Below are 23160 nucleotides of genomic sequence, written 5' to 3' on the forward strand. Positions count from 1 at the left end.
ATCATTCTGAAGTTTTATTCCCTTTTTTTCCAACCCCTCTCGTTTTTTGAATAGATATGGATGTCTTAGCGATTTAGTATGCAAAATCTGAGTCCATGATTGTTTTAATGAGATATCCTTTCTTCTCTATACATTTATGTTCGCTCTTCTTAGGATTGATACACTATGTACAGGAAATCACAGATTGCTCTATGAAAATGGGTGACAGCAAAAAGATATTGCTTAAAATTTGCTATCATTTTACTTTATTTTATTTACTGTTTAATTTCTCTTTAATATATGAAGGGTTAGTAATTATACTTTTTTGACATTCAGTCATCTTTGTGCATCATAAACAAGTTGTAATAAACATTTTGTCATCTCCTCATCATGAGTGAGCAAGAAGCCAAAAGGCTGCGGATCTCAGATCTCCTAGTTGGTGAAGTTAAGGTGGTAAAGATTTTGGGCATTGTAAAGTGCTCCAGAAGCCTGGTTTTCAAGGTGAGCAAGATGAAAAATACTTTTTCAGGAAAGCAGGAAGTAGAGGGCACAATTTAAAGAGGGATCCGGAATTCCTGTTCAGCTTGGAGAAGAAGATCAAGAAGGACCCCACCAAATCGATGAATCTCCCAGTCAGTGACTTCTTCTTGGCTGCTAGGGCCATCAAGAGGGATGTAAAGGGCGACTTGGGATGCTCCTTATACACCAAAACTCCATGTTACCTTCTCTCAGAGCTCAGGAAGACCAGTAGGATTGAGAGGACATGCATCGCTGACCAACGCAGTACAATGTTTTACCTTTCTCTAGTGTAGCGTCAGTCCGGATTAATTCCGTCCAGTCGAGTCTTAAGACCAGTCCTATAAGACCGTGGGATCGGGTTTGAAGATGTCATCAACGACATCGATTTATCAGTTCTAAGACTGATATCAAGAACTGATGGGACCGGACGGTGACTGAACTGTACGGGACTAAAGTTTTCAATTTCAAATAAGGACGTACACAAGAATAAATGTCTCACACTTTGATTTTGGAGCCTTCCTAATAAAACTTTGAATGTAAAGTAATCCGTATTTTGCAACGTTTTTTCAGACTTGGATCTTACACATACTGGGATTTGAAATATTTTCATAGCTCTAACAACGAGCTCACTACTTTTAGTACATAATATGGATACATTGCTGTCAATTAGTATTTTTCAGTCTCGGAACGAATTAAAGTCGTATGTCAAGGTATTACTGTATATTATTTAATCTCTTAAATTATAATTTCAACGTCATCAGCTAAGGGGAATAAGTTCACTTTTTCTTGAGCCATTTAAGTCGAGTAGAAAAAAATTAGTTTAGTGATTAATAAATGAAAAAAGGTTTTCTTTTTTATATATAAAATAATTTTTTTTTTTGTGTGTGTTGATTAATTGGTAAGATGGAGTTGCACTGATTAAGTATCTGTAAACATTATAGTATTACATTTACTTCATCTAACATAGGAGACTTTTGGTGAAATCTATATGAATTTTTTCTCTAGGAATCACCTGGGTGCGAACGTACACACATTGATCTCGAGGGAAAAACTTCTCTCGAGCGCATTGTCCTTGAGCTACGGCGATTCCTCATTTTATACAATATTGTACACTAACCTATAACTAGAGAATACCTAAGCTCATGAGCACTCGTTGGTAACCCCAAGGTCTTAATGTTATATACTAGCCAACATTATAATTAGCAAATTTCGCACCCCCTAACCCTAGTTTAATAATATTAAAATACAAAATCTACTAGTTAAGAGAAAATCTAATTTTACATTAAATTGTTTTTTTTAAATTACTTAATTAAATAGCTCCAACAACATGAAAAAGCCTAAACATATATTTATATATATATATACATACCATTTGACCACAATACTAGAATCGGTAGTAATTCAAAAGTAATCACTCAGACCTATGACGAGCTAACTCCGCTCCTAAAACTCATATAGAACATAACAACTAAAAAAAACTGTCGCTCCCTAAAAGTGAAGGATTAATTGCCCCTCTACATCTAAACAAATAGGCCTACAATCCTAATCCCTAGAAACATTATAACAAAATACAATGGGTATTTTTGTTTTAACAAGGTAACGACAGGAAGAATCTTCTTTGAAGTCCATACACGATAAATTGGAACTATCTTAAAATTCAACCTGCTTGATAAAAATGAAATTTGTAGTGTATTTGTTAATATGAAAAAGTTAGACATGATATTAAACAATAAATTTATTCAACATGTCCTCCCTCAGCAGGCACCATTTTCTCCATCCTGCCCCTAAAGGATTTGCATGCCCTGATGACTTCCGCGGAATCGACAGCATTCCTCTCCCTCTTAATGGAGCCCTTCAGGTCTGCAATACTCTTGTGGCTGACCTTGCACACCTCCCTCTCCAACTTCCCCTAACAGTAGTAATCACACGGATTGAGGTCGGGTGAGTTGGAGGGCCAGGTGTTGCGATCCCAGAAAGTGATGTCGTGGGAGTTGAAGAGGTTAGTGGTCCTCATGGCGATGTGTGCGGGCGCTGAGTCTTGTTGGAATATGAACTCCCTCCAAGCGGCCGTATCCTTCATCCAGGGGAAGACGAACTCCTCCATGACTTTGCAGTACCTTATCTCGTTAATAAGGAAGTCCCCGGCGAAGCCTTGATGGACTTCCGGAGGCCTTCAAGGAAACGGGGAGTGCGGATTCGGTCACTTTTTATGTTGTGGGCCTTGTGGCAGACCTTCCCCTCAACCTCCCAGGCATTGAAGACCCGGTACACCGTGGTCTTGGGGTAGTTAAGAAGCTTGTAGATAGCAGAGGGGTTGTGTCCTGCGCGAGCAAATTCGAGGATGGCGTATCTCCTTGTTTGTTCCATGATGACTATTGTTTGTTGTCAAAACAATTGTGGTGGAAGTTATAGTGTATTGTTCATGCAACCTTTTATATTAGTATGATTTAACCCCGAATATCCACATTATGGATCTGGATGAAGTTTAAAGTAGTTCCAATTGATCGTGGACACCCTTTATACATAATGCATATTTCCTTCTAAAGAAACAAACAACTGAGGCTCGAACCTACGCACAATGTTATTTGTTCATTATTTAATGGATCATGGGGTTGTTAATTTCTATCTCTGAAGTAAGGCTTCTCACATATCATTGCTGAAATTGTTTTAAAACTCCAAAATAAAACAAATATAAATTAATTTAAATATAATTATGATATTTTCCATGCATTAAATATAGAAGATTCCCCTCTGTATGGAAGTAGTTCATTTTCTCCCATTATAAAACCCTTTTTAATTATGCCCCTATTGTCAGATAATACCTATGCTCAGTCAATTGCACACTTCCTTACCTCTATCTGTGTCCTTCTCTATGGTTTAACATCTTGAAACTGATCTAAAAAGTAAAAATGTGACAACGATCATGTGTAGCTAAACGGCAAAAAACATATACTTTATAATAATACCGGGTATTCTGGTAACTTTATTATAAACTTATCATATAATTAATACAATGACAGGGGTTGAAATGAAGCAAATGCAAGTTGGGGTAGAAAAAGAAAGATATTTTACTCATTGTTTGCTAATGAGTATGATAAAAGCTATTTAAATAAATTGAGTTGCAAAATTGCATTTATCCCTCTTAAGAAACAAAAATTGTAAAGAGATAAGAAAATGAGTTTTACTACATAGACTGTGATTATATACACAGGTACATATACATATATATTAGTGTTGGGCTTGAGGCTGAAAATCCTAGACCGGTCTGAGAACGTTATAATTTTTAGTGGACCGAACTCATTCAATCCTTAAAAAAATGTTCGGTATAGATTGCTATGGATTGGTCTTTAAAAATTGATCTAGACGGATTCAAATATTCAGAAAAAATTACATAGACCCGATTTTGGACCGAGCATCAACACTAATGTATACCCAAATATTTAATTTAAGCAAAAAGCATCGCTTTTGTTGGTGCTACTCATCTAAAAAATTAATAATAGCTTTCATTTCCCTTCTCCAAAAAAAAAAAAAAGAAGGTTGATTTAACCCCCCTCTGCATTGATAATAAGTTCTTAATAGTTGTTTCCCCGTTTGATAGTATAGATTATACTAAACATACTTGTTTAGATGTCCTCTATCTCAAATATTGCATTCTTTTATTCATTAAATCTATTTTGTGTTTTTAGTAAGAATAAATAGAATTTATTAATGCACTATTAACATAGGATTAAAATAAGGAACAAATTTAATTAAGGTTTGTTCATTTATTAGTGATTGTATTCATTTTACGATGAAAATTACAGATGTGGCTCGTCAACAAAAAAGCAGGCTTAGATAAACTTCTCAAAATTGAAATTACATTTGTATTCTTTTCTAAGTGAATGCCAATTGATATAAGCAAATTATATTTAGTAACCTATTGAAAGCGTCATAAATTTCACTTTAAGTTGGCGAAATTAACCCCCACCATAAGATAATAATTAATTGAGGGATTTTATTTGAAAAGGGGCATATCTGGGCCAATATAGGTCCTCCAAATGTAAAAAAATCTCCTTAACTATAGTTCAAAATTCTTGGGTATCTTAGTTTATTTCATTAATTTAAATATAAAATATGCAATTGACTTACATCTGCCTATGAAATATTGGAATATACGTACTGGTTAGATATTCTAAATCTGGAACACATTTAAAGGGTACAAATATCGGTATCACTTAGATCTACGTCTATGAATGTGTATTAATTTGGTACAGCTTACGAAGCTGTAAAAGAAAAAATGCAAAATTCTGTCTTCCGAATACGAACGCCGTCCAGCCATTATTTTGTGGCCATAGTACCATATATATTCATGCTAGATAGCTTTAATTGAGATTAACAGATCTGGTGTCATATGAAATTTTAAATTAGTGCAGTTTGCTCAAATCGGGTAATTGGAATTGATTTATTCTGGAAAAACCTACATTTTTAATAGTATTATGTTTGGTGGAAAGGAAATGTGCTCTGTTATCTACACAGATCTCAACCCCTTGGACTATTATGTGTGGAGCGTTTTTGAGAGAGATATATATATATTCCAAGAAACATGCACATAACACAGTTGAATCCTTGTTGGCTTCCATTTTAGAGGCAGTAGTAGCCAATATGAACAAGGAGTTCGTCAAAATTTTGATACTGATTTTGTAAATACATTATTTTTTTTTTTAGAGAAAATGAATATCCTAAAATAACCGAATATACTTCTGTATACGTTCTTTTTGACGAGAGAATAGTTTGTCGGGTGAAAGACACTACTTTAATTTTGTAATATAACGAATATAAAAAAAAAATTACATTTTATGCGTGTTTTGTAATGGAAAGTTATCTAATTACAATTGTTTCAGAAATAAAAATGTGTTTTTTGGCATATTTACAAAAAAAATGATTTAAGGGCTCAGTACTATGTATCATGTTCTGTAAATAAATCCTTCATTAATTTCTTAATGTCCCTCTTTAACTCTTTTTATCTCCCCTCTAACTTATAGACATATTGAAAACAGATACAATTAATTCATTCCATCCCATATTTATCACTAACATTGTCGCTTGTAAACTTTTGCAGATATCATTTTTAATACATATATAGCATAAAAAAATTAATAGATTCCATAAGTTTGGAAACAGATTGATTGCAAATTCAGCTGTCTATAAATTGGGATGTCGTAAAGAAAAGTTCAAGGCAGTAAAATTATTAACGAAATAATAACCTCAATGGGGAGATTTTCTTTCTTTCCTTTTGATATTATCTTTGCGAATCAATTAATTCTGCTGATTAAAAAAAAGAAAATAATAATAAAAATTTGTTTTTCAAAACAAGGACATCTTGACCACATCGTTTTTTATAGCAGCTGAGTTCTTCAACCCCAGCTTTATATTCAAGAACCGTAAGCCTCAAGATGTCTAGTTTCCAACAAAAAGAATTTGTTGTTAGTGTTGGATTGGTTTAAGAATCTAACCTTTTAACATTGACATTTAAAATATTTTAATGGGCTACATATCCTTTCAAATTAAATTTTATAAAAATGGCTTCATAAAAAAAAACTATTGGATATCTCTTTATTTAAAAAATTTTGAGCCTAGATTGTTTGAACTTATTTGACAAAAAACGTTTTCTCAAATTGTTGGGATGACATTTTTCGAAGGAATAATGTGTTTGTTTTTTATATTACAATATTAATTATTTTTTTTAGCAAGAATATGACAATTTCACCTTTTTTGCCCAACACAACATCTTTAGTATTACCATAATTTTAAAAAATCTTGAAAATCAGAGTAAAAGGTCAATGACCCTTTACCTTAAGGACGGGCACCACGAGTTTTAAATATATATGAAGTAATTTTGTGGGAGGATTTTTCATTTTCGTTCAAGATTATTTTCATGTTGATGTACCACATATATAATAAAATATTTAAAGGGACTTATTTGCAGAAATGAAATGTTTGTAATGAAAATACTTCCTTCAGAAATGGGAAAGAAAAAACGGTCGCTCGCTCCGTGCGCTCTTTTTTTCTTTTTTATTCATTATTTAATCAATCATGGGTCTGTTAACATCTCCCTTGAAAGGAAAAACTCTCGCCTATCTTTGCTGTAAATAGTTTTAAACATGTATAATAAAATAAATCTATACATATATGAATTAAAATAGCATTACAATATTTTCCTTATACAAATGCTTTTTAATTCTAGAAGGTTCTCCTCTTTATTCTTCCCAAACTCTTTATTTCATTACAAACTACTCCACTCCACTTATGCATATTTTAAATTTCCGTCTTGTCAATCATAAAGTGAAAAGAAAGATACTGCCTTCTGTATAAATTGATTTCCCTTTTGATGCAAGGCAGATTCAATAGTAGTTAATTAGTGTTGTTGAGTATATTCAATGTATGTAGGCCTACATATACGATGATGTCTATCCTGCGAAAATAAATTACTTTTATAGGAAAAGTGTAGTGAAATACATTTGAAAGGGGCTTTAATATATTCCCTTTCAGGACATATTTCAGTATCAAACAGAGAAGGTATATTTAAAGAGTTATGAATTCATGAAGATTTGTATATACATTTTTGTTAATTGCTTTTAGTGTCTGACATAAATGCAATATCCATGTCTGAGCTTATCAAAAAAAAAACCACACACCTATGATAATAAATGTTTTTATGGTTAGGGGGATAAAATAAATTTAGTTTATTTCATATTTGTAGACTATCCATTAGTCTAATGAGTAAAGATTTGATGTGGGTAAATATAAAAGTAATTAAAATAATATTTTTTGATCCAAATTTTATAAATGATTAAATGTATCCGTATCCCATAGGAAGCACCGCTTGACTGATGCATTCAATACTGTATTTTGTCCATAAACAGCACAAAACTTTTTGGGCCACCTGCTCTGCCTTTTACTTTGGTCGTATATAATTACTTTTTACTTCCAAATTGGAACACTCTAATCGACTACTGACTTCACCAAACACAAAACTACGCTTAACCTTTAAACATACTATAAGCTTTTTTTGATGTAATGTATAAATCATTAGTTATAGCTCACTAAAGACATCTAGGGAAAAAAATCACAGAATTATTTACTTAACCTAATATTAGGAGCATTTATAAAAAAAAAACTTTGCTTTTTATATATAATGTAAACCTCCATGTTAAAAAAATAACAGAAAAAAAAACATCCGAAAAAAATTTGCGCTCATTACACACACAAAAAAAAGATGATGAGTTCATTATTTATTTATTTTTTCTCAAAGCTTTTGAACTGAATGTATCCAACCCTATTTGTGTGGAACCACAACATCAAAAAAAAAAAACTTATCTTATTATACATAGTATATCATTCTTTTTTTAAATATTCCTGGATCCATCCTTTTTTAAACAACAAAACATTTCAAACCATTTTCCTCTAAATGGATTCGTATGTGAATAGTTATGATAAATAGAATGAGGGTGGAAGTTGTTTGGAGAATGAAAGTTAAGAGGGAGATAAAGTTATTTTGGAGTGGTTTAGTTGCCTATAGGTATATGTTATGTACGTAATATTTAGTTGAACGACAACTCTTTTTTTATTATCATTTGCTAACATCTGCAGAAAACAAAAACATACTAACCTTTTGAAAATAAAAAATATATCTCCAGAATTCAAATTTAGCCCATTGACGTACTGAGTTGGGCTGTAAAATGTGGATTTGAGAGATGGATCGACAAAGCATTTTTTTTTTTTTTTTTGCTATATAAATATTGATTAAATATAATAAATTATATAATTTTTGATGACCAGTATAATTAACTAAAAACGTGGTTTAAGATATTAATAGAGGGTTTTCAGATGACGTCAGCATGATTAAGGTCAGCCATTTTTGGATAAGGATAAACAAGTAAGTTTTATAACAATGAAAACTATTGCATGTCAGGATGGGCCATCCACAAATAAAGAGCATTAAACCTTACTCTTAATCAAAATGCCTATTGGTCCATTGAAGTCGTAACATTTACCAATTCAATCATTCATGAAAGTTGAGTGATTGAATTATATTCATATTTCGATATACATATTAAAACATAGACAATTCGTTTTGAAACAAACCTAATCTCTTTAGATCAGTTGAAAGTCGAGAAATTGACTCTTAAAAGTGATTGACGAATTTGCATTTGTGCTCTCCAAGCAGTTGGACATCTTCAATACTACATTCTACGCCATCAGTAAGTCTAAAACGTTGGAGAGGAAGAAGGACTTTGTCAAATAGGCAAAAATGTTCACGAATGAGTTACAGGAAACATCCCAGGCTAATCCATTCAAGTCCATAAGGTTCCATTCAAGAGATCTTGGGGTTCTCAACAGACTGTTCAGACAGATATATCAAAAAAGTAGGTTGAAAGAAACTAGTAAAGGGAGACAGGCCACTTTCAACTCTAGCAACGAAAGAAACCCATCTTTTTCTGTTGCAAAGTTATTTTAATTGAATCTTTTGACCTCTTTATTAACACATTTTGGTCCTTAGAGTCACTGTCAGCCAGCACTGGGAAACTATTAGAAAGGAATACATCTGAAGCAGCTGTTAGGCCTTCCGCCATCACCTGGAAGTCATCATTGCCGCTAATGGCGTCTACATTAATGATGAAGAGAGCACAGGGACCAATCTAATGATAGCATTAATTTTGTTCAACTTAATTGTTAATTAATAACTAATACGTATTTTTTTTTAAGTTCAAGGTGTTCAGATTTTAATGGACAAACTTTTGCCTAGTTTTATTATATATTTGACCCTAAAATGTATTAAAAATATGTTATTTCAACGTTCACCAATCTTATTTCTATATTTTCAATGAAAATAACAAACAGATTGGAGAGATTTTAGGGATTTTCAGCATATACTATTTTGATTATATTCAAATATCACTATTTATCATTGGCATCAAGTATTCTAAAATCCAAGTATAAAGTCTTTGATTATTCTTAAAGCTATTTGATCGAGTTTCATTTAGATTTATTAGGAAATTTGTTCATTTGATAAAATAAAAAATGGCAGTTACTTAAATTAAAACAAAATTCATGAAGTCAGTCAAAAAGCTTAATTAGATAAAAATTAATTTAAAACGAGTTTTTCCTACAGGAAACTCTCAAATATGTATTTATAAATAAACAATGAAATGTTATGATATGATTACACACTTATAATATTTTTTCTTTATTTCAGCTGACCCTGAGGGACCTGGATTATGTGCCATGCTCCTTACATTGGTTTCTTTCTTACTAGTACTTATTACAATGCCATTTTCACTCTGTGTTACCGTCAAGGTAAGTTTTTTCTTCACAATGAAAGTTTCAAAATATGTACATAATTAATATTTCTGCTACCATTAGTTGAATATTGTGATTTTTATTTATTATTTTATTAATAAAAGTCAAATATTTTAAATTGAATTCCGTATTAAATATAAATGTTACATTATGTGTTAAGTATACATAAATAAAATCTTTTTTAGGGAAATATCTTGGAGCTGTGGGTTATAAGAGTATTTTTGATTTTATATTATATTTCCTTCTTCTTCAGAATATAACTTCAATCATGAGTTACAATGGTTGACTGAGAAGCAAGTTGCACTCACGGTTATACTTATTATATGAATACATTGTTTTTGATGATTTGGCTCAATATATATCCCATTATGAGTATCAATACATCGTATACAGAATTATAAGAGATATTTTATTAATCAGCTTTGGCAATCAGAGTAGAATATTACACAGGGATACAGGAAAGAGTGACGGATCATGAACATCTAGACAATTTTATACACAAATCAAATAGAGGAAACAAATTACAATATATTAATTTACTTAATTTAAATAGAGCCCAATATTTCATCAAATACGAGGTTGGGTTGAAAAATTATTGCAAAGTTTGAGAGATGCAACTACTAGAGGGTATCGAGGTTGTGTTTAATAAGTAGCATCTCTTGGTCCTTTTCTTTCCGTTTGGCATTCGTTGGAATCGAGGAATCGGACAGAAAGATTAATACGAATGTCTCTTGGATTTGACAGGAATAATCCTTATCGACTATCTGAAAAAGGGTAAAACTACCACCATTGGCCAGCAAAAAAGTCATTTTCCGTTACGACAATGCGTATGCTCACACTTCAGCAGTTGTAGTTACAAAATTAATGGAAATAAGATTCCAACTCGAGATGTCCACAGAACTAGCAATCTTATGCTCCTTCACTCTTCTATCGTCCATTATCATATCATGGATTCTATCAATGATTTATGGAGTAGTAACCTCAAGTGGGCATCCAGAATGTTTAACACCACTTGTGCCCATATGGTCAATCCGAAAAATTAGAAACCTCTTATAAGCTGTTCTAATTGAAGTTGCAGACTCCCCATATTGTTAATCAAGTTTCTTTTTGCCTTACATAAAGTAACGTTTAATCAACTCACAAAATTATTTTTCGTCCATTTTTAAAAATCACTCCCCTTCTTCCATTCAAACCAAAGTCAATTAGAAAGAAATATACCGCTCTGGCCGAAAGTAGCTGTGTGTTCTTCCAAGAGATGCTACTAAGTAAACATCTCCTCTATATACAAAAGTAGTGCCCTCTGTCGGACTTTGCACGGACTTTTCAAACGACCGTCATATTTGAGTCAATTATAGACTTGATATTTTAATTTCTGGGATGAGTAAAAACATTCCAGAATTATAGATATAGTTTAAAACCTTTATTTGAGTCAATAAACTTAAATTGGCCCCTTTCAACTATAAATTATATCAATTTCTCATTTTTTTAATATGACAATGAATTTTGACTATTTCAAACACAATTTTCAGTATACTCAATTGGTTAATAAAAATAACTGATTGAACAAATTTTTTATATTATGTCGAAGAGTACAAGTAAAATCCACGCTCAATTTTGAGAAACATCATTGAAGCTTGCTTTTTTTTCGAGTATTTTTTTTTTTTTTTTTTTTTTTGGAACCGGGTAGAAAAGTGTGATTGAACTACACGGACTATGTTAGAGCCGATCATTTAATGTGGTGCCCTAATACCTCTAAGTAATTTTTGCAATATAGCCATATTATTTTTGATTTTTATGATTAATTTCAATTGCACTCAAGATAATTCCAAAGACTCAAATCAACAAGAATATAACTGTGAACGAAATGAGCTGTATAGAAATCTGAGGAATCGAACTGGACATAATAAAAATATTTAATGAATTGTGAGATATCGACTCCAAACTAAAGATTTTTATTTGAATTTATGTAGTAAAGTTTCTCTACTAGGATCCCACTTCCATGGATGCCTCTGAATTTTATACTTAGAGGAAATTCCCATATTTTATTATTTCAGTAATATAAGCCTCATACCCTCTGCTCAACAAAGTTGAGCAGAGGGTATGTTTTTCCGTCTGGTTGTTTGTTCGTTACCAGAATTACTGCAAAAATTAAAAATCGATTTTTCCTAAACTTGGTAAGAAGACGACTATAATAAGGATCTTTGCAAGATGACATTAAATTTTGAGAGATCATGAAAACGTACAAAAATAACGCATAATCCACCATAACTTTGGAACAAATTAAGATACATATATCTAGTTGATTTTAGACAAAGGTTTTGTACTCTATCGAATGGCCATTATAGTTTTATTTTACGTAGTTTATGAAATTAAACATTGAACATATATTAATCTATCATGAGCATTTGAAAAAGGACAAAGCCTCTGTTTGACTTTTTGCAGAGAAAATCAAGTATCACACACATTATTGTCTCTACGACTCATAGCTTACAAATTATTCAGTGTATGCATTGACAATAAATTATGCCTAACAAGCACAAATTTATATATATATAAATGGTATTTCACCGCAATAACAATGTAACCTTTCCTAGTCTTTTATTAACCCCGTACCTAAAGCCTGGTCCAGATAAATTGGACAAATCTTTGAAGGCATAAAACGAAAAAACTAGATGGGGGTAGAAGTATAAATATATTTCGGAAAGCAAAACATTTAATGGCATCCAATGGTTCCTAATGATATCTGCCTCTTTTGATAGCCTCAGCCACAAGGTGTCGGAAGGATTGGCAGGCCCTTACAATCCCGTATGGATCCAGCTTTGCCGTTAAACGAGTAATGGGCTTATTCATGGCCTCCACAGACGAATGATAATTGTCTTAGGTTCCATGTTTGATCCCCAGAGATAGAAAGTGTATGGTTTCAGATCCGCCCTTATTGCAGGCAAAAATCCGGACTCCAAAAGTGAGGACATTTTTCGGCCAAGAATGCATTCAGAGAATATAAATTAAAAGTAGTCAACAAGAACTAGAACAATGGCAACGTTGGATCCGTACGAGGTCAAATACAAATGCATAGCTACGCTTTTAATTAAAGATATCTAAGAAATGTAATGGTTCAGTATTGAATAAATATTATGCAGAATTTTAATATAATGAAATATATATTAAATTTATTTTAAAAATAATATGAGGATGATATTCTGGGATGTCTTATTAGATAAATAGCAGTTGGTGTAATTGTCTTATTTGGCTAACTACCAGATTATTTCCGGCTTTTTTTGTTTGTTTCTTCTTGGAGATAAAGTGGTGTGATACAATAAAGGTTAGGACGTGCGAAACACAAAGAAAGGAACTTATCGATCTACTGTCTGGCTATAAATATATGTATATTAGTACATAAACAAAAGTTCTTAACTTTAGGAAAGCCAATGTTCCAATTTATGTATGTATACAAAAAAAATATACATATGTATATCAGGGCATTTGTAAATGTGTAATTATAACTTTTCATTCAACGTTCCCTCAGTCTAGGTTGAAGTCGTAGTTTGTTACAACAAAAAACTTTAATTGTCAAGATATACTGTTTAAAAAGGGGGGCTAAGCGCTACTTATAGTTAAAAGTAGTTTACCAACATACGCATGCATCGTTTTTTGCAGACTAATGCGAGCACATTAATATTTATATATGTATATAAAGTTATAAAAACTATTTGATGTATAAGAATTGGCTTTAGGGCGTCCCTTACTCCATCATTTTTCAAAAAAATACTAGAGCTATTTTGATTTGCTACAATGAATACTTTAAAGAACTCGCCACTCAACATCCCTTAAAGATAAATGTTATCTCAAAGTTTTATCATCACTAATGAATTACATAATATTAACTATTTGTTGTACAAAACTGCCTAATAGGGTACTACTCTCTTATCCAATCAATTTGCATAAAATCAATGAAACTTTATTATTTGGTGAAATATATACACATTATGTATGCACTTTGAAGAATGAAAGCTCTGAACTCGAGCATTTGAGCAGCGCACTCGTCACTCAGCAGCTGTTAACGATCAATTTTATCTTTAAGTGTCGTCATCACTAATAAATTACGGGAAAGAGACTGAGGGATATACAAGGATGGCTAATAGGGTGCCCTCTATACAATCAATATGCAATAACTCACATAATCTCAAATTGTAAGGACACAGTGTAAATGGGAATTTCTGACTTAAGATTCAAATCACTCCATCATTGTCAAATGAATACAGGAAATATTGGAGAAAAAACTAGATCAAATAAATGTAATTATTATAGTCTTCAATTTTTATCAATTGTTTAAGCCTTTGTTAGTAAAGTGGGACATATAAAATTGTAAAGGTGTTTCTGATTCATTTGATTCTACGAATGAGTTTTATGAATGATTTTGTATTCTTTTTCCCAAGTTAACTTTATTACGATAAATTAAAAAAAAAAAATCTTCAATTCATTGATAAAAATTATTTACAAGTGTTTAATACGGTATTTTTCATAACAATTAGCACAAAAGCCTACGTCACACTTTTTGCTTGTATGTGTGTATCTTGACAAACAAGATGCACAAACATTTCGTTTATTTGTTTTGACAATTACAGCCCCTACATTGTTGTAAAGTACTGAAAAAAGACTTGTTTTTTGCTTTAAGTTTGTGTAAAATAATGCTGTGGATATTTTCACCATGATTGGTTACCTAGGAGTTTGAACATACTCGTGTCAAATTAATTTCTAAAACATTTTGTTTCTAATTTGAATTTAAAATAACACTATTATTTCTTTCAAAAAGACATACTTAAACCATTTTCGCATCATTTCAAAATTAATAAGAAAATAACCAATAACATTTCTTTCTTTCTTTGTAAACTAGCAATAGCATAGTTTGAAAACATATTATCTGATAGGTCAACCCCTCCATAGTGGTGTTTTAAATTTTTTCAAAAATGAAGTTGGTTTTCTTCAAAAAAATTATTCGGATCTCCTGAATATTTATTGCACTTTGCAATTGAATCTTTTTCTGTAAAATTGTTTGCAATATAAACTGGTCTGGCGTCCTTTCAATATATGATTACTTTATCATTATTGTAAAACGTGGACTTTGCTTCCTTTCTTTTCATTGATTCCTTTTTTGATGGGATGGAATTTAAATTAAGTATATTAGATCTAACACTAGCTAGTAATCCAACATGTTTTGATCTCTAAAGTTGTCCATGAGGCTAAAAATAATAAAAAGGTTATCTATGACCACCTTTCCATATGTGTTCTTTTTCGGTTAGTCCCTAAACAAAATCCCTCCTTTGTTTCAATTCATATACATTTTATTGTGTTTTGACTCCTTCATAAGAAATGGAATGAAGAAACCCACCGGAAGGTGAAGCTTAAAAATAGTGTTGTCTTTGATTTGGCGTATGTTTCTATACTGTGGCGTCAAAAGTATTGTACCATCAATTTATCCACAAAAATATATTCAGACGTTTCTACATTTTTTTTTTGCAGTTCTGATTATGGTTTTAAAGAGAATTGAAACTTTTCAAATGGGATCGTAGAGATTTGGATAGTTGTTGTTGGAAAAATGTGCTACAGTAGACATTCATCAAATATATTTGTAGACATCACCTTTTTATTTAAGATATTAGTTGGTTCTTCCCATCTTTTTCAGTACATATTCTTTTGTGTTGCTTTGAGATAGCTAAAATGTACATGATGGCATCACTTCCTCAAATTTTATCTCTATTCACCTTCTGACTAAAGATTGGATTGTTTGAGTGGGCATATCGTTTCGTCTACACTTATATTTTTTTTTTTTTTGTACAAGAATCGACTATGAATAATTTCAAAAAGAAATAAGTAGTTGTGGTAGAATTGGTATCATATGGAATTTTTAAGTTATTGAATTTTTATGTGGTGGAATTTTACATTGGATGCTATATTTGAACGGGGAATGTTTTTTTAATAATATTTTTATTTCGTTTTAGCTTTCAATTATCAATTGAAAGAGGGATATATCGTTCTATTTGTCTACAAATAGGGGGAAAAAACATCTGATAGACATCTATGTTTACATTTACTTGTTTTTTTTAAAACATGTGTTGAGTTTAATCGAAATTGGGCTTTTCATTTTCGTCTCAGTTATCTTGATGATGAGTACAAGGTTCAGTATCGAAGTTCAACAAACCTTTTCGAAGACAATTGGGATATTTCTCAATTACTTCTTCGTTATCCCTATTTTGATCGGTTTGCTAATAAGGATCCTCGAATGAAATTACTTACACATGTGTATATACATCTGGAAGATTATCCTCCAAAAATGAAAGAATCTTTTGAAGATTCAAATTTTAATTTCCATAATTATTAGATACAATTAATTTCAGCATCGATGCTAATTATTTGATGTTTAGGTTTCTTAAGATAAACTTCAAAAATTAAAACATTTGCAAAAGAGTGTTGGGAAAATAAGATATTTGGGGTTCCTTCCCAAAATTACATATATGTGGGAATGCACGAAATTTAGACTAGAATAAATAATAGTAATTATTAAATAAAACTGTAGCAAAAAAAATTATTCTATTAGGCACATATCAATACCTAATTTTAAAACATTAAAATCAATAAGAAAGTGTATGTCTATTTCTTTTAAAGCTCAGAATGTTCAACTTTGCTTCAGAAAAATCCATAATGCAAAGATCTAGAAACAATACGGTACAGATTGTGCACAATTTTTTTAAAAAAGAAAAAGAATCAAGTAATAATTATTGTTGAGGTGGTCATCATGTATATATACAATCAAAGTAAAGGATCCTTTTAGTCCTGTTTATAGCTACAAACATAATTTCAAGAAATGTAATTTTAATGTACATATATGTACGTGTGAGAAGTAATGGGTTAACTATGCAAATTTATGTTGCAATAATGACGCATCTTTATTTCCCTACCTCAGACATTTTAGACCACATTTTCGGAAGTTTCAAAAGAGAAACTTCCGAAAATTAATACTGTAACCATGACAATTTGAGAGGAGGCCAGCTTAGCTACAATGACGTTTCATTTGATTAGCTGTGGGATGAAGTAAGGTGAAAAGGGTCATTAACTACGGTAAGAGCCTTGTCAGGAAAATAGAAAGTCTAAGACAAAACAAAACTGTCACTGAAGACATCTTGACCTGTGTAGCCTTTGAAATAGATCCCTTCCCAACCACCAGATTGCTCCCCACTGGACTATGGGGTTTTGTGGAGAGAAAGGACTGCAAAGTCCCCCACAGCAACGTTGATTCCCAAAAGCCTCTGTTAAGAAGGAGTTGGCCGTCCAATGACTACGTCATCATGTTGTGCAAGGCCCTCTGGCCCAGAGTGGAGACCATAGTGGCTGAAGAAAGAGGAGATTTTAAGAAAGATTGATGATATTATAAGGTATTACTATTGTAGAAAATACTCTTAATAGTATGTAAATATTGTTCTTGATCAAATTGATGACGCACACTGTCATTAAATAAGAGAGACTCTCTAAAGTGTTACTAATCATCTCATATAAATTACTATTTCCTCTAGAGAGATAAACTCTTCTACAATTTTCACAATATGTAAACACAGCTAAATATGTATCTGTATAGTAATAGACTATAATAATGTTCTGGCCCCATTTACTAACAGATCAAACTACTCTGTCGAATATATTTTACTAAGATAGTTTTGTATATGTATTATGTTTTGTTTTATTTATTTTATGATCAAAAAGTTTGATTAGATTCTCAAATTACTTTTAAATGGCAGAGAGGGGAAATATAGAAGGAATGAGATGATGCTGCCACACTTTCTCTTTCTCTCTCATAGTTTCCATACAGTTTACAAAAACTAAATGTGTTTTATGATATGATCATTCTGCAAGTAACGATTTTTCACTTTTTTAATGGAATCTTACTTTAACAAAAAAAATACAAAAAAAAAGACAAAATATAAATTTAGATAATATGGAGTGTGGAAGCTATCTATGCCGCCACTTTTGCACTCGCTCTCTTGGGCAAACGCAGGAAATAAGATGGAGTTTTTATTTATTCGATAGCTTGTTCAAACATGCACTAGTTGGAAAAATAGAATAAATTGACGAATTCGTTCTCCAAAATAATCGGAAAAGGTACAGAGACCTCCTTGGAATCCTTATAATTTGAGGCCTCTAAAGGACTCGGCTCCCTACCCCATATTGATAAAAAGTATTAAATGGCTCCCAAACAACTTCATCTTGCCGGCTTCTTGTCCTCCAAACTTGCCTGATCTGAATCCGATGTTGTTGTTTTTTTGTGGCCTAATCTTACGAGACACCATCCCGAATCCCCCTCAACACCAAAGACAAACTTATTAATCGGATCAGAATTTGTCAAGAGGATGTAGTCCTCTGTCATGGCGTCCCACAGCTGGCTGAAAGGGGTTTTGGGGGCATCACTGTTCGGGTGATGCACGAACAGGCCTTACCCTCGACATGCAAGCAAAAGGGGTTGTCGAGAGGGCTAGCATCAGAGCTCAGAGCTGTAGGAGGCCCATAACTGTGAAAAAAGAGTTCGAAAGAACTCCAAAGACTCATTCAAAAGATTATTGCAACAAAAGAGATGATTGCTCGTTTCAAGAGCGGCCTCTTCACCCCCATAAGTATCTTTCTTCCCAGCTATCTTGAGATAGTCTGTTGTGATACTCTGAAATCCTTTTCATAGGCTTTCATGGACTTGAGGGGATTGGCAAGGCATGTTTTCTTTAACTCCTCCGGGCCCAGTATGGTGTTTTTGAAAGAGATCTTCTTTCTTTACAACGTTTCGAAGTTGCTCATGGCGTAGACAATTATCCTAGAGACGCCTTACTGCCTGGAATACGCATACCGAAATTCGTCGATTGAATTTGTAAGTCTTCGGATTTCAATGAGGTTCCCGGTATATAATTGCAAGATACGGAGTGTGGTTTGTCTTTATTTCCTTCACCACATAGCGGCTTGCTGCTACACTAATAAAACCTCATGCCTGTATTTATTAGCTTGCCTGTTTTCCTTTCTTTTTTTTTCAGAATTGATAATCAGAAGAATGCATTTTCTTTTGTCACGCTGTTGTCATTTCTATTTAATTCCGAAGGAGTGAATTTCCTTTTCCACTACATTCAATAATATTCAAAACATGATTGGACATTTAAGTGTACTCATAAAAGACGGAGAGTCACCCTGAGGATTTGCTGCATAATTAAAATTGTAAGTCCTTGTTGGACTTGGAGTAGAATTGAGGATCAAGATTCAAATAATTCCAGCCTACGTTGTCCTTATCTTCTTCCTCTTTTGTTCCACCTGATTGTAGCTGATCTAATGAAGACTCATGAGCATTATTTCTTCTCTCTTCCTATATATTCTTCAAATTGTAAGCGTCAGTATGATGATTTTCGGTTTCTTTTTTCTGACATGCAAAAAATACACACGACTTTCATTGCTCTACATAGTACTATCCTTCTTTCGTTATAGAATGAGGAACAATTAAGGCAAAATTGGATTTAATTCCATTAAAAGAACACACTGACTCATTATAGCCTTACAACTTTTTAAATTTAATCTACCGATTATGCGGTGTTTTTGTTTTGGGTATGCTTTGTGCCTATGTTGTTGAGTATTTGGAAACAAAATATTAATGTTGGCGTGCTTGATTTTTTTAAATCATTCTTTGTACGTATCATTTTGTTATTCATATCTAGGCACAAATAAAAAGAATCCCAACATTGAGATAGTACCAAAGAGTGTCTTTGATTTAAGATATATTTTTATTTGTCAATTGAACTTGTAAAAAAATTAAAAAAAAACAAAAACCAAATACTAGTGTTTGGAGTCGATCCGCAAATCTTGGATTGGTAGAAGATTGTTAGGGGTTTAAGTGAACTTGATTAATTAAATCATGTTAGAATGTTTAGTTCTTGTTCCGTTTTTCAAAAAAATAGCATCATTTAAAATTTGATATATAGGTAGATTAATTGTTAGTGTCATTTATTTTAAAATTGTTCACAGTGGCGTACAATGACGTCATATGAAGTGGAATGTGTTGTATAAATCATATTTGTACAAGTCATACATCAGGAATTGGGAGAAAAACAAAAATGGCTTAAAATTTGTTGAATATCTGTCAGCAGAGGTTAGATAGATGTGACCAGTTTTTATTTAAGAGTACTACCATCTTCATGTTGAGGTCGGAATCTTTTCTGATCCCTCTCGTATTTATATATGAAATGATGCAATTTTAGATAAATAAAAATATCAAATGAACTGTAAAAATCTGTCTCAAGTAATAATTGTCAATATCAGGATCAGCTTGACGGCAGTGCAAATAATATTGTTTTAACATTTAACCGCGGAAATACATTTAATTTCACAAAGAACAAGGAACATGTAACAAAATCATGGATCATATTCTAAAAAGAAAACCCCCATAAGAAGTGAACATTACTAACTGTTAAATGAAGCTGCAACCAACTTGATACACTTCATTTGAGTTTTCCTTATCTTATTTCTGGGTTCTTGTGTTACTTGAGCGGTCAAAAAAGCTTGTGAACCTTTTTTTTAGAGGTTGAAGCTATTATAATTTACAGTTTGTATTAAGCTCTGTTCATGTCTTGTTGGTCTAAATACACAATACATTTACAGTTAAATTTAATTATTTTTTACAATGGGGTACATTGAGATTTTATGTACTTTGTAAAGGTGACTGACTGAAAAGTTTGAGAAACCCTGATTTAGAAAATCGTTATTTATTATTATTGGAATTGAATTGTACTCAATGACTGAGTATAGAATGACATTAATTATAATAGAAGTTACTTGATTGATGTAGACTATAAAAATCCAGATCCTATTAATTCATAATAAGTAGAGTAACCTACTTTATATCTTTAAAAAAGCTAACTTTTGAAAGGAAAATACACTGCATCAAACGGTGTCGTGTAGATGGATTCTATATATGAATTGATAGTTATGTCAGTTGTCTTCCAAAATTGTGAGCATTTACCTACAATAAAGACATATGTGTACTAAGTCATAGGATAAATTTGTTTGAAACCATAAAACTTCAACAAAAAGTCTGACATATCGGTCTTGGTTGAAATATCCGTCCAAATCGGTGTATAAAAAGAGCTTTAAGTAAAAAAAAATTATTAATGAGTATCAACCACTTGTCCATCATGTATATCACCATTACACTCATAAATAAACGCATTTATGATACTACTTATGTATTTGTAAATAACTCATAACTTAGATGTTGATAATTTACTTCTTGCTCCTAATAAACTGTTTTTCTAAAAGACTAAAAAAGGTTCTTGACAATCGGTCCTTACTTCAAAATAAATCAATGGCGTACATATTGATGCATAGAATATGACCTCCCGGTATGTATAGGTTTAAAAAACGAAAATTAACGTTTTAATCCTGACCAATCGAATAATTTATAGAACGAGAGCAACTTAGGTATCATGATATTTTATTAGATCAGCTGCAAGCAGCCGTGAGAGAAAGGAAAGAAATTCAAATATCACTATGTATGTACCTGGTGTTTAATTTAAAATCTGAAAACTTACTAATACAATAACTAATTAAGGTTGAGTGATTAACATTAATACATATTCAGATATATTAAATTATAAAGCTTAGCTTACGTACAAGTCGACAAAATGAAACTTTAACGTGATCGGTGAATTTCTATGCTTACACTTCAAGCAGTTGGACGTCTTCAGGACTACTGTCTACGCCGTCAAAAACGTCCGAAACGTTGGAGTAGAGAAGGGCTCCGTCAAAAAGCCAAACTAGACGCGGAGGAGCTTAAGAAAACCACCCAGGCAAATTTCCTTAAGTCCATGAAGGCCTGTATAAGAGATCTCGGTGTTTCACACTCCATCGAAAAAGTGTACCCCCTCAATAGCAATAGATTTTGTTAATTTTATTACTACAATAAGAAAAAACAAAATTAATTAATCACGACAAGAATTCGAACGGAAGAAGTGCTAATCACTTCTCTATTATTAATCATCATTAGACATAATGGATTATTTACATTAGAAAGACTCATGGATTAACATACAATTATATAAGAGGCAAGAGTATACTTCCATCATTTTTCCAAGAAAAAATAACCATTTATTGCGTTTTATAGTAATAAACATTAGATATTTTTCTTTAAATGCTTAAAAGGAACGTCAAAACAATTAAAATAAACCATAACGACGTATAACGTCATTTGTTTATATTTTAAGGCAAAATGTCCTTGATGCAAAATTTCCTAAGGAACAATAGTTTAAGGCAAAAGTACTAGGCACCATTTTATAAACCTCTGGTAATACATACAAGCATATTTATTTATCTACAAAACCATGAATATTTTGCGGATATTTTGAGCATACATAAATTTTCCTATTAAGAGCTTCTCCAAAATTGTTTATTGTGCTATCGATTATAGTAATAATAGACATTAATGTATTAATTAATTTTGATTCCCCTCCCCCTATTTTAAATACATAAATACTTTACTATCGAAAAAATTAATGATGGCTTACTGCGTATTTAATAATATTTATTGCAACAAAGTAAATAATAATATTTGCTCAAATTATGCAAGCGACTATGTAAGTAAAACATATTTAACCACCAAGTGTCCCCTGTTTGTTTTTTTAGGTAGTACAAGAGTATGAACGAGCCGTTGTTTTTCGACTGGGTCGTCTCCGAGCTGGTGGAGCCAAAGGCCCTGGACTATTTTTTATCATGCCTTGTGTGGACTCATACAAAAAGGTGGATCTTCGAACGGTGTCTTTTGATGTTCCTCCTCAAGAAGTTCTATCCAGGGATTCCGTCACAGTTAGCGTCGACGCTGTTGTTTACTATCGTGTCTCCAATCCTACCATGGCTACAAATAACATTGAGGACTACAGGTAAACTGATTTTTATATGTTATATATCTCATTATAGCTAGCAAAAAGATACTTTTTAACCTGAGTAAGATTTCGTGGGTAATTTACTTAGGAGATTCCATGGAATAAATACAATCATCGGGGATATTTTATGTATAAAAAAGGGTTCTGAAGTAGTTTTGTCCCGAAGAAATATTTGTTGTCTTTTTATTTATCGGACGAACTTTATAGCTGTATTAATTATTTTGTCAGTATTGTCCTTTTTTTTTCCTATCGATAATTAATCTGATCAAAATAAACAATAGTAAAGATCGAACCGCTATAAAAAGGTGGTGAGTGTATCATGGGACCAAATCTCCTTGAGGCAAAAATATAGGACAAAATTAATGCCAGCAAA

At 32.0% G+C, this 23160-nt stretch overlaps 1 protein-coding gene across 6 annotated transcripts in view; it reads left to right on the forward strand.

Annotated features, from left to right (window-relative positions):
* The window catches only part of LOC121126248 (band 7 protein AGAP004871), a 456073-nt gene that overhangs the window by 393553 nt on the left and 39360 nt on the right, over positions 1-23160 (forward strand). For all 6 annotated transcript variants that reach the window (XM_071891665.1, XM_071891663.1, XM_071891664.1 and 3 more), the window contains 2 exons: positions 9734-9834; positions 22531-22784. In XM_071891665.1, coding sequence (XP_071747766.1) covers positions 9734-9834; positions 22531-22784 — 355 coding nt within the window. The remainder of the gene's footprint in view (positions 1-9733; positions 9835-22530; positions 22785-23160) is intronic.

Source organism: Lepeophtheirus salmonis, chromosome 11 (assembly GCF_016086655.4).
Source record: "Lepeophtheirus salmonis chromosome 11, UVic_Lsal_1.4, whole genome shotgun sequence".
Lineage (NCBI taxonomy): Eukaryota > Metazoa > Arthropoda > Copepoda > Siphonostomatoida > Caligidae > Lepeophtheirus > Lepeophtheirus salmonis.